The 14,076-nt window shown below is 43.3% G+C and overlaps 1 protein-coding gene across 2 annotated transcripts in view; it reads right to left on the minus strand.

Annotated features, from left to right (window-relative positions):
• Positions 1 to 14,076, minus strand: part of CCDC65 (coiled-coil domain containing 65) — a 154,520-nt gene that overhangs the window by 21,989 nt on the left and 118,455 nt on the right. For both annotated transcript variants that reach the window (XM_044285958.1, XM_044285959.1), the window contains exon 2: positions 2,225 to 2,376. In XM_044285958.1, the coding sequence (XP_044141893.1) occupies positions 2,225 to 2,365 (141 nt within the window). In that variant the 5' untranslated portion in view covers positions 2,366 to 2,376. The remainder of the gene's footprint in view (positions 1 to 2,224; positions 2,377 to 14,076) is intronic.

Below are 14,076 nucleotides of genomic sequence, written 5' to 3' on the forward strand. Positions count from 1 at the left end.
AAATATCATAAAAAAATGTGTTCATGAAACACAGAAAAGAACATCAAGGACAACATTAGTATATTCATCAGCATTCATATTGGTCTTCAAACATACAGTATGTCATTGAAAATTTCCATTTTAATAACCACTATTAACCCTTTCCCTGCCAAGGATGTATCTCGTATGTCTTTGCAGGGTGGGTGGCACTTCTGTAGCCAAGGACGCATCTCATACGTTCTTGCTACTAGTGCCTGGATCTCTGGCTGTGTAGAAGCTAGTGATGTGATCCAGGTGCTGTTTTAAAGCTGACAATCTAATCTATAAAGGCTTTGGTCTTTGCCGCAATACCTCCCAAGATAGAGTTGTTAGAAACAATTCCCGGTGAGAGCTGCATATACTTGCAGCTCTCACTCCTGACCGGATTTCTAAAGGCTGTGTCTCTGGTTGGAGGGCAGCAACCACTGCGATCCTGGTCTTGTTTAAAAGCTTAGATTGTCATCTTTAAAGCAAGACCTAGCTGCTACACAACCTGACATATTCCAGTTCCCCTGACAAAGCCATCTGGCGAAACGCGTTGTCTAGGTAAGGGACACTGGGATGGGTGTATTTATCTACTATTGTGGTATGTATTGATAAGCTACATCTTGTATTTTTGTGTATTTTTTTTATTCTCCTCTGCTATTTGGTGCAACACATTATTCATATTGTGTTCACATTATATATGTGCATTTATACATTTGGTAGGCTACCAGTATTTGCACATTTTTCACAGTGGAGATTTGTCACTTATTTATGAAGCACTTAGCACTTTAACATTATAGATTGCATACCAGTACTTGAATGGATGTTTTCTTGAATGTCGCTCCTCCAATTACAGTGTGGTCCTCATCCCAGTAGTCCCTCTCCTATTAATCTCTTTCCCACTCGATAGTGTGGACTCCTTTTGTATGTTTTTATGGGTATGGACTCAATAAAGATTTAATGGATTATTAATATGGTTGTTGTGGTTTTGTAATAACCTGGGCATACACAAAATATATGTTTGTAGGTTCTGATATATTCCAGGTTAAAGCAGCCCTCCTCCTTTCAGCCGACTGTGAACTCAGCCAGTGTGGTATAGGACAGGGGGGCCAGTGGGGGACATGCTAACAGACTGCAGGGAGAAGAAGAGAGAATTACATCCTCCTCTCTCCCAGTATTACTGTACAAGACCCCAGGAGAAGGGTAACATGAACTTATGTGCATGTTATCAATAACCCTTCGCCAACAATCAGATGTCACACTTGCTTGAGAAATTCCCCCTTTGTCCGTCCTATTATTTTTACCTTTACTACTATTACTTTGTGAATAATGTCAATGAATTTGCAAACTTTTATAGAGGATGCATTGGGGGAAATCCAAAAAGGATATAATGAGAATGCCCACGACTTGGACTATACAGCAGAACTGGATCAGATAAGAAAAGCAGGCTAGTGATGCTGCCTACCATAGGACCACACAGATACAAACATACAGGGTAAGATATATCATGACTAGCATTTTCTATGTAGGTCTTGATGTCCTCTCTCCCACCAGAGGATGCAATTAAATTCTGATGAGGCGTGCATCTAGAATAAAATTTACACCAACTCGTAGCCGGCATAGATTTCAATCATCAATTACACAAAATAACTGTCGTACATGATGATAAATCTGCTTGACCGAGGACCTGCCCACACCACTAACTGTTCAGAAAGCGGAGATGGCAGCACAGAAACAGCATTTGTGCTAATTTTTTTGTGCAAATGGCACTTAAAAAGTTGTAAACCTGGGATTTGAGACTTTTTTATGCCAATATTCTGAAATATTGGGATGATAAATCTCCCCTATATTGCTTACGTCCCACTTGTATGTTTATATCGAGAAACTTATGTACATGCTAAACATGATAGGGTTACATTAGTCTTACACAGGCTAAAAGAATGTATTTTTATAAAAGTATACAGCAATTTAAAAAAAATACAGTATGGCATAGCATAATAGATATTTCATACTTTTATACTTTTTTTCACAATGAGGCCCTATGGGTGACAGATGCCACTGTATGGCATTCATCAGAGACATCAGTTTAGCTTTGTCCCATCTTATATGTTAAACGAAGGCTATCCGTATAATGTGAACAGAGCCTTACGGCACAGCTAGATGGTAGGATTATGTTTTTCATTTCTCATTACGTTACTGAATCATTACACTGAATGAGCACCTTTAGGAACTGCATCAACATGTCTTCTTTCTTTTTATTCTGTTCCTCCTCTGCCATCATCTTCTGTTGCATGTAGAGTAACCTCTCCTCTTCAGTCATACGGCTTAGCCTGCCAGACTTTTTTCTACCTTTCTTCGGCATGGTGGTATTATCTGCAAGAAAAAAGCGAAGAAGGAACAGGTCGGTTTTAGTCCTGTAACCGATGGAGGCTCTCCAGTGAGATAAAACAGTGACCGAACATGCAGTGCTGTCTCTTTCAGCAACAGGTCCAAAAGTCTGGTTAATGGGACCACTGGGGGTCCAAACTAACGGGAAAACCCCTATAACGTGCGATTGTGTTTTGGGACAACATGGCGGATTAACCCTATACTGGCGGATTAATCCTATACATAGGATTAACCCTATACAACCAGGCATATAGCTGATTAAAAGGATACCTTTCTTATCACTATAGGAACCTGCTTTCTTGAGAAATTTGAACTATTATTATGCAAATGAGCTATTGGAGCACCAGGAGGCGGGCTTATGCGATTTGAGCACCATTCCAGCGACACCCCTAGTGCTCCATACTGACGCCCCTTTCCTTCAAAATACGCCCTCCCTCCCCCTAGATTGACATAAGACATGATTAAAAATTGAAATAGACATAAATGGGAATAATGGATGGATAAATACGATGCCATAAACATGATGACATCATGTTTATGGCATCGTATTTATCCATCCATTATTCCCATTTATGTCTATTTCAATTTTTAATCATGTCTTAATAAAGCATATATATTTTTTGGTATTATGAGCTCCCATTTGTTTGTTTTCGCTATTTAACTCGGAGCTTTTACCGAGTCTTACCCTTTGTGTGTCCCCGTTGTTAGGGTTTACATTGGTCTAGACACTGTTCTCCCCTTTCCCTACACAGGGACATTCCAGGTCATTTCTTGTTTTTGTGTACTATGGTAACGTTTTTTAATACATAAATAAAAAAGAAAGAGACAGGAGGCAGCGCCTCGTGTGTAGAACCGTTTGATAGTTTAAAAACCACAGTACACTGATTGTGCTTACCGTTATGGGTTGTGATAAGTCACAACTCCTTTGAATCACTTTTGCTGGTATAAGCCCGTCCAGCTTGCGGGGGTGTCTGCTGCTGCCCAGGTCCTTACCCGTTGCCGTGGGATACGGTTTCAGGGATATGGCGGATAGTAGATAGATTTGAAGAAATGACCCTTTTTTGGAAGCGGCGCTGCTGCAGAAGAAGTCAGGACTTGGTAGATAAATAAATAAAAGTGGATCCAAGATCCTCCACTTCAGCTGAAGCCGTAGATGCATGCTGTACACGTGCCGTCACGTCACCGAAGTGGCGGCGCGATCGGCTTTAGCTGAAGTGGAGGAGCTTGGATCAAAGGGTGAGTTTTCTCGCCTCCCCCTCCACCCCTGTCTCTTCGTCCTGTCTCTTCGTCCTGAGAGTCCACTGCCACGATGAGAACAAGGAGCATTAAAAAATGTTAGTAGATAGATTTGAAGAAATGACCCTTTTTTGGAAGCGGCGCTGCTGCAGAAGAAGTCAGGACTCGGTAGATAAATAAATAAAAGTGGATCTTTATTTATATTTTCGTCTACGCTTTTCAGGGGCGGACTGCCCCCTTCATCAGGACAGTAGGTCTGTGTACATTGTTGGTGTGTTTGTTGTCTGTTTTTTTCTCTCTGTTTGGGCGCGCTAATTCCGGGCTCTGGGGGGCGTGTGTGGGGCGTGGGGAGGGGACAGGGGCGTGGACGCACGTGGTCTCCCTTGTTTGTATGACGCTCACAGGGTATGCTGGATGCCAGCCTGATGTTGTGTGGGCGGTCTTTGCTGACATTTTGCTTGTGGGTGGGGTATTGGTGATGCGCTTCTTGGGCGGAGTCATATTCGCATAGCGGTATGTCTGTGCGGGAGATGCGGTGTTTGTGGCCGGTGTGTTGTGGTGTGACGCGCTCCCTTGTTCCACAATAGATGTCTCATGTAAGCACGATCAATTTGGGCGGAGTTAGCGTTGCTGTACTTCTCAAAGGCATCCGGTATTAGTATGCGGTATTCGGTGTGTGCGACAAATCTGCGCTGCTATTTCGATTTTTGAGGCACGCAGGAGAGTGGAGTATCATGATGTCGCTTGCATATTATATTATATAAAGTTTTCATTTCATGTATGGGAAAAACATTATTGGGCCCATATGTCACTATTGGATAGTCAGGGAGATTGTAGTGAAAAGGGGAAATGAAAAGGAGGAATAGAGAAGGAAAATACAATAAAATAAAATAAAAGCCCTATAGGGGGTTTGTTTCATTGAGGATATATCAAAGGGTTAAGCCTAAATTCTTGATTTGCAGCGTATATGTGTTAATAGAAAGAAGTACTTGGATGCAGTTAGGGTTTGTATCTAAAAAGTGAAGGGATTTTTCACTAAACTTCAACAGGAGAAGAGAGAGGGATGTCCCCCAGTACGTATCAGTATATATCTGTATATGTGGACACTGGTAGAAGTTCTTTGTATGTGTATAAAAAACATTTAAAAAAGACATGCATAAGAAAACGGGGGGTCCCGAAAAGGTTTTTGGGGTCCAAAAATGGTGAATAAAAAATACACATACATATATCCATATATATATACACATAGTAATATATATATATATATATATATATATATATACACATATGCATATGTGTATACCTTTACTGATCGTGTGGGATATATTACAAGATAGTTTCGCTGATCTCATTTAGTCCAAAGGGGTCAGGGGGTCCAGTTGGAATATCCAGAAGACCTCCCTTCTCTGAAGGTTGTTAAACCTATTGTAGGGATTTTTGGGTATATAGTCGATTGGTGTGATTTTTATCGCATGTTTATTTTTTTCTGTTGTGGTCATGCAGTGTCTGGAGATACTATGTTTTACATTCTGTTTCTGTATGTTATATCTGTGTTGGTTGACTCTGCAGTGTAGCGGCTGTGTGGTGCGACCCACATATTGGAGGCCGCATTCGCATTCAATCAGATATATAACATAGCTGCTCTGGCACGTAAGATGGTGTTTAATTGTTTTTTGAAAAATTGTTTTATCAGTACCACCAATAAGAAAAGTACAAGCTTTTGAGTACAAGTCTGTTACATTTGGTGCTACAAGTTCTCATTTTTCCCATAAGACAATAAACAACTCCCCAAGACACCCCCCCTCCCCCCAACTGAGTCACCACATCAATTTCATAGTAAGGTTCAAACGTCTACCTAGCTAAGTGTCACCTTAGTTTGTGATATGTTCCTTTCACCCTATGCAATTAGATCTTCAAGAGACAAAGTCCCCAACGTACCCTTGAGCGCTTCTAAACTGTACCATTCTGTGTATTTGAACATTTGCATTATGTTTTTTATTTCGTCATGAGTAAAGCTGTTTGTAATAAAGGTCCTCCACCTCTTGAAAAACCATTTAGTTCTTTTATCTTTGGTTAGCTCCGTGTCTGTTTTATCTAGGTACATAAAGCGTGTCATTTGCGAACTCACTTCTTGTATCTGAGGCACCTCTGCCTTCAACCATCTTTGTAACAAGCAACGCAGTGACACCACCAAGGCCGCATCTACTATAATATGAGGGGGAGGGTTGGTATCTCCATAATCATGGAAAAGAAGAACCTCAGGTGCTAATTCCAAGGTACACCCCAGTGTATTTTTGATCCAGCATCTGACATGTTCCCAGAATCGTTGAACCTGTGGGCACATCCATACACAATGTACTAGGTCTGCTTTATCTAAGCCACACTTCGGACATGCAGTAAGGAAAGCTGCATTATCAGGTTTTTTGGGAAAGGTAAAGGCATAAATGGCCGAGTGTATCAGCCTAAGATGCGTCTCCCTCCACACTTCACATGGTACTGCCTTACATACCCTAGCCCATCCCTGTAAGATTTTTTCAGCATCAACTGAAACATTAAGCTTTCTTTCCCACTTCTTAAAAAGAGCTTGCGCTGAGGTTCTATTACTCGAGTCACGCATTACTTGATAAATGTGTGAGATGGAAATTTTGGAATTTCCACCCCCTAGTGAGAAAACCAGGGAATTCCCTATACATTCGCCCGCGACATCACACAATCTCTCTCTACAGAATAGATAGACTTGCTGGAAGGGGAGAGCGTGAGACCCCTCCAGGCCATATTTCTGACAGAATTCTGTAAAGGTTAGATATCTCTTATCAGGGATGTGGAGGAGATCGAGCAGGGTCTCAATACACTTCGCTCTCCAAACCGTGAACATCTTGTTTGTGCTCCCTTGCGTAAACTCTGGATGCTTCCACAGGCCCAGGACCCTAGATGCTAGGAATGGTTTCTTTGCCAGCTTACGTGCTTCCTTCCATGCCACTATTGTGTCACGGACGATAGCGGAGCGCTTCAGACTTGGTGGCAGGAACTGTCTCCTCGTATGGAGTATGTTAACCATGGATGGGATAAATGGATCTCCAGATCGAAATTGGAAAAGTGGCTAGTCCCATGTATCCAATCCAGACAGTGCCTAAAGAGGAACGCTAGATTATATACTCTAATATTTGGTACATTTAAACCCTTATCTCTTGGCAGCATCAGTTTTGTCAGTGCAATGCCGGGTTTCTTCCCTGACCACTAAAATCTGGAGAACACTGAATGAAGGCCCTGGACATCCGCATGTCTCAGGAGTATTGGGATCGTCTGTAGGGGATACAACAGTTTGGCAAAACACACAATTTTCAGGATATGACTTCTACCCGTTAAGGACAATGGGAGACTCTGCCATCTAGTAAGATCGTCCGCAATAGCTTTAAATAGGGGTGGGTAATTCAGATTATAGAGGGATGACGGGGACTTCCCAATTTTTATTCCCAAGTAAGTAATGTGAGAATTACTCATCGAAATGCTTCTACACGACTCTGGGAGCAATTCTTTCATCTTCAAGGATGTTAAAGACAATATCACGGACTTATCCAGGTTTATCTTAAAACCCGAGACCGGACCAAAGGAGTCTATGGTGTTTAATTTTAAAGGTGGCAATATAAAAAGGAAAAACGACAAAAGAAAACAACGAGAATGACCCCATACCAACAGTTAAAATTTTCAATCTGACAGCACACAAGCTTTCAGATTCAGAACACAGCCTTCTACAAAAGGGCCTTTCATTTTGCCCATACAACAAAGTTAATGCCTTTGAAATATATCTAGACATGCAAAAATTTCGTAAAAATCTAACAATAAAAAGACATTTCGAATACGAACATAAAAAGAACCAAGCGAAAGAGATTGTAGAGAACACCAACCCAGAAGTGACACGAATATACAAACACCAAGAAGTCTGCCCAAAATCTAACTTCTTTCCACTTCAGAGTCAAGGATACCTGATACCAACCTTTTTTTTGACCTGGTGACAGCGGACCTAAAAAAGATCACCACAAAGGTCAATTCTTCAATTCACCACAAAGCCAACCTAACCAACCAGGAAAAAAGCGCCCTAACAGAACTTGGGAACAACAAAAACATTAGAATACGCACAGTCGATAAGGGGGGTCAATAGTCCTACAAAATGCGGAAGACTATGAAAAAGAAGCACCGAACATTCTGAATGACATAGACTATTACCGTGAAGTAACCGAGAACCGCTTCCCAACAGCCTTTATAAAAAGCGCCCACGAGACTCAATACATAAATAAAAAATAAAAAAATGTCCTCCCAAAAATCCCCCAGGGAGACCTATAGTGTCAAACACCAACTCAGCAACAAGCAATCTATCACACTATCTGGATCTGTTTCTTTAACCCTATGTGCGCAATTTAGACAGCTATTTGCATGACTCCAGACAATTAATCCAAGAGCTAGCTGACATCCCCTGGAAGGGCACATAAGCTCTGCTAACGATGGATGTAACAGCACTATACTCCAACATACAACACGTTCTAGACATTAGATGTGTGGAAAATACACTGAGAGAGGATCACACACTCAAAATCACCACAAATCCTTTTTTTGTTGGAAAGCCTGCGTTTTATCCTAGAAAACAACTTTTTTATTTACAATGGTCGTACATATCACCAATGCCAGGGGACCGTGATGGGTACGAAAGTGGCACCGGCTTTTGCTAATATTTTTATGGGCCAATTTGAAAAAACACATGTTTATCACAACAACAGGAAAGAAATCATATACTACAAAAGATATATAGATGAGGTCTTCATCATCTGGGACGGAAACAAATCCTCAGCACTAGAATTCTGCGAAAAACTAAACAGCGCAGACTAGGGGATCTCCCTCACCCCAAGCTTTGACAAAACCCATATAGACTTTCTAGACATTTCCATCACAATTACAAACAACACCCTTATAACAAAAACCTTTTTCAAACAGGTAGACACAAACAGCTATATACACTACAAAAGCTTCCACCACAAAAAATGGCTACAGAATGTGCCATGTAGCCAATATAAGCGGGTAAGACGCAATTGCACAGAGGATGTAGATTTAAAAAAACAATCAAAAATAATACAAAATTTTTTTATAGACAAGGGCTACCCAAAAAAGCTCATTACAAACGCATATAAGAGAAGCATCGAAAATACACAAAAAGAATGTCTGACCAGCAAAATAACCGAAAAAGAAGGAACTCTAGTAGAAAGACATCTTAACCTCAACACACAATACAATACACCCAACAATGCCATACGCACAATATTATCTAATAAGCCAACGATCACGTACAGAAGAGCCCCCACAATTAAAAGCACTGTGGCCCCAAGGAAACCAAAGCAAAATACTGAGGCAAAAAGGAATACTACACAGAAAATAATGGGCAGCTACAAACGCTGCCTCTGCTGCAATATTATTACACATAAAAACACTACTTTTTCATCCACAGAAAATGGTGCCACCTTTAAAATTAAACACCATCTTACGTGCCAGAGCAGCTATGTTATATATCTGATTGAATGCGAATGCGGCCTCCAATATGTGGGTCGCACCACACAGCCGCTACACTGCAGAGTCAACCAACACAGATATAACATACAGAAACAGAATGTAAAACAGAGTATCTCCAGACACTGCATGACCACAACAGAAAAAAATAAACATGCGATAAAAATCACACCAATCGACTATATACCCGAAAATCCCTACAATAGGTTTAACAACCTTCAGAGAAGAGAGGTCTTCTGGATATTCCAACTGGACCCCCTTTGGACTAAATGAGATCAGCGAAACTATCTTGTAATATACCTCACACGATCGGTAAAGGTATACACATATGCATATGTGTCGATATATATATATATTACTCTATGTGTATATATATGGATATATGTATGTGTATTTTTTATTCACCATTTTTGGACCCCAAAAACCTTTTCGGGACCCCCCATTTTGTTATGCATGTCTTTTTTAAATGTTTTTTATACACTTCTGCCAGTGTTCACATATACAGATATATACTGATACGTAATGGGGGACATCCCTCTCTCTTCTCCTGTTAAGGTTTAGTGAAAAATCCCTTCACTTTTTAGATACAAATCCTAACTGCATCCAAGTACTTCTTTCTATTAACACATATACGCCGCAAATCAAGAATTTAGGCTTAACCCTTTGATATATCCTCAATGAAACAAACCCCCTATAGGGCTTTTATTTTATTTTATTGTATTTTCCTTCTCTGTTCCTCCTTTTCATTTCCCCTTTTCACTACAATCTCCCTGACTATCCAATAGTGACATATGGGCCCAATAATGTTTTTCCCATACATGAAATGAAAACAACAGAGTATATAGAATATAATATAATATGCAAGCGACATCATGATACTCCACTCTCCTGCGTGCCTCAAAAATCGAAATAGCAGCGCAGATTTGTCGCACACACCCGAATACCGCATACTAATACCGGATGCCTTCGAGAAGTAAAGCATCTAACGCTAACTCCGCCCAAATCGATTGTGCTTAGGCCTCTTTCACACTTGCGTTGTCCGGATCTGGTGTGTACTCCACTTGCCGGAATTACACGCCGGATCCGGAAAAACGCAAGTGTACTGAAAGCATTTGAAGACGGACCCGTCTTCAAAATGCTTTCAGTGTTACTATGGCAGCCAGGACGCTATTAAAGTCCTGGCTGCCATAGTAGGAGCGAGGAGCGGGGAGCGGTATACTTACAGTCCGCGCGGCTCCCGGGGCGCTCCAGAATGACGTCAGAGCGCCCCATGCACATGGATGACGTGCCATGTGATCACGTCATCCATGCGCGTGGGGCGCCCTGACGTCACTCTGGAGCGCCCCGGGAGCCGCACGGACGGTAAGTATACTGCTCCCCCGCTCCCCACTGCACTTTACCATGGCTGCCAGGACTTTAGCGTCCCGGCAGCCATGGTAACCATTCAGAAAAAGCTAAACGTCGGATCCGGCAATGCGCCGAAACGACGTTTAGCTTAAGGCCGGATCCGGATTAATGGCTTTCAATGGGCATTAATTCCGGATCCGGCCATGCGGCAAGTCTTCAGGATTTTTGGCCGGAGCAAAAAGCGCAGCATGCTGCGGTATTTTCTCTGGCCAAAAAACATTCCGTTCCGGAACTGAAGACATCCTGATGCATCCTGAACGGATTTCTCTCCATTCAGAATGCATTAGGATAAAACTGATCAGGATTCTTCCGGCATAGAGCCCCGACGACGGAACTCTATGCCGGAAGAAAAGAACGCAGGTGTGAAAGAGCCCTTACATGAGACATCCATTGTGGCCAAGGGAGCGCGTCACACCACAACACACCGCCCACAAACACTGCGTCTCCCGCACAGACATACCGATATTTTGAATATGACTCCGCCTAAGAAGCGCGCCACCAATACCCCACCCACAAGCAAAACGTCAGCAAAGACCGCCCACACAACATCAGGCTGGCATCCAGCATACCCTGTGAGCGTCATACAAACAAGGGAGACCACGTGCGTCCACGCCCCAGTCCCCTCCCTCCACACGCCCCACACACGCCCCCCCAGAGGCCGGAATTAGCGCGCCCAAACAGAGAGAATAAAACAGACAACAAACACACCCACAATGTACACAGACCTACTGTCCTGATGAAGGGGGCAGTCCGCCCCTGAAACGCGTAGACGAAAATATAAAGATCCACTTTTATTTATTTATCTACCGAGTCCTGACTTCTTCTGCAGCAGCGCTGCTTCCAAAAAAGGGTAATTTCTTCAAATCTATCTACTAACGTTTTTTAATGCTCCTTGTTCTCATCGTGGCAGTGGACTCTCAGGATGAAGAGACAGGGGTGGAGGGGGAGGCGAGAAAACTCACCCTTGGATCCAAGCTCCTCCACTTCAGCTGAAGCCGATCACGCCGCCACTTCAGTGACGTGACGGCACGTGTACAGCATGCATCTACGGCTTCAGCTGAAGTGGAGGATCTTGGCTGCGGGGAAAGGTGAGTATTCTCGCCTCCCCCTCCACCCCTGTCTCTCCCCCTGAGCCTCCACTGCCGCCAATGATGTCACAATGTACAGTAGCAAGATCATGCATGCGCCTCTGGTCTAGCGCTGTCAATCGAGGGGGAGGGGGGGCGTATTTTGAAGGAAAGGGATGTCAGTATGGGGCATCAGGGGTGTCGCTGGAGCGGTGCTCAAACCACAGAAGCCCGCCTCCTGGTGGTCCAATAGCTCATTTGCATATTCATAAAAGTTCAAATTTCTCAAGAAAGCAGGTTCCTACAGTGAAAAGAAAGGGATGCATTTAATCAGCTTCATCAACCCTACCAGGCTATATGCCTGGTTTATAGGGTTGATCCTGGTGGCCGAGCCGCTTTAAATACATAAAACCTAGAGAACTATTTATCAAAAGTAATACAACTTTCCAGATATACCCTGAGTTTTAGGCCTCATGCACATGAACGTTGTTTTGGTCCACATCCGAGCCGCAGTTTTTGCGGCTAGGATGTGGACCCATTCACTTTAATGAAGCCGCAAAAGATGCGGACAACACTCCGTGTACTGTCCGCATCCGTTGCTTCGTTCAATAGTCCACAAAAAATATATAACCTGTCCTATTCTTGTCCGTTTTGCGGACAAGAATAGGCAGTTATATTAATGGCTGTCCGTGCCATTCCACAAATTGCGGAACGTACACAGACTCCATCCGTGTTTTGTGGAACCGCAATTTGCGGACCGCAAAACACACAACGGTCGTGTCCATGAGGCCTTGGAATAGGAAAAATGCACGCATTTGAATCTGAATCAGGGATCTGTGGTTGGCACTGTTATGGGGATCTGTGGTTGGCACTGTTATGGGGATCTGTGGATGGCACTGTTATGGGGATCTGTGGTTGGCACTGTTATGGGGGACCTCTGGATGACACACTGTTATGTGGGGGGGGGGGACTGTGAATGATGCACTGTTATGGGGATCTGTGGTTGGCACTGTCATGGGGGACCTCTGGATGACACACTGTTATGTGGGGGGGGGGGATCTGTGAATGATGCACTGTTATGGGGATCTGTGGTTGGCACTGTCATGGGGGACCTCTGGATGACACACTGTTATGTGGGGGGGGGGGGGATCTGTGAATGATGCACTGTTATGGGGATCTGTGGTTGGCACTGTCATGGGGGACCTCTGGATGACACACTGTTATGTGGGGGGGGGGGATCTGTGAATGATGCACTGTTATGGGGGATGTGTGCTATGACACATAGGGCCATGAGAGGGGCCAGCATAAGATGCTATATATGTCAATGACACACATATAGCATATTATGCTGGTCCCCCTCATGGCCCTATGTGTCACAGCATTACTTTATTAATGTCCCCTCATGTGTCCTAAACCATGCACATAACTGTCTTTGTGCAAAGTCTTTCTTTACTGCTGAAACCATCGCTTTCCTATTGATAAAATCGCCTGCCTCTGTACTCTCTATGAATGCACTGCAACGAGCGGGCCGGCCGGCGCATGACTTCAGTCAGTCACGCTCCTCCCACTTCATTAGTGATGCACGATCGTGACTGACTGAAGTCATGCGCCGGCCGGCCCGCTCGTTGCAGTGCATTCATAGAGAGTACAGAGGCTGGCGATTTTATCAATAGGAGTTCCAATAGGAGAGCGATTGTTTCAGCAGTAAAGAAAGACTTTGCATATAAAGACACTTATGTGCGCGGGGCCCGCCGCGACTTGCCTCCAGCCCCTCCCCGCACTGTAACTGATGTATCGCTGGTCGCGCCGGGCAGCATAGCGGCCAGCAATACATCGGTGTCAGCCACGTAAAAAGTCAACCATCGCTTTATGAGACGCACTGCCATTTTCCTCCTACTTTTGGGGGAAAAAAGTGTGTCTTATCAAGCAAAAAATAATTGCAGCATTTTTGGGTCGGCTAAATCGGCATATCGCAATCGGCGATTATCGCGATACGACTGCTTTGGCGATATATCTTGCAGGCCTAGTTTACAGTAGCAGCAATGCTTACAGTAACTGCAAAAAAAAAAAACGTGTTGTCGAATTATTTTCATATATCATGATTTTGAGGGTGAAATCTGCTGCACATTTGCACTAATTCTCACCAAAACCCACACTATATGGTGCTGATTTTGCCGCTACAGATTTCGGGCAGATATGCTGCAGATTTTCTATAGGACCCACTGCAAGTGACCGTACCCCCATTGTGCAGGTTCACTTAAGTCAAATAAATGTCATTTTTGCTCATTAATAATGGGGTCATATTAACACTATGATTACTGTATAGCTCCCAAACTTACAGGCAGACCCCTTTTAGGATTAAAGGGAGTCTGTCACCTACTTTGGACATATTAAAGGAAACCTGTCACCGGGATTTTGTATA

Source organism: Bufo gargarizans, chromosome 3 (assembly GCF_014858855.1).
Source record: "Bufo gargarizans isolate SCDJY-AF-19 chromosome 3, ASM1485885v1, whole genome shotgun sequence".
In the NCBI taxonomy this organism is placed as follows: domain Eukaryota; kingdom Metazoa; phylum Chordata; class Amphibia; order Anura; family Bufonidae; genus Bufo; species Bufo gargarizans.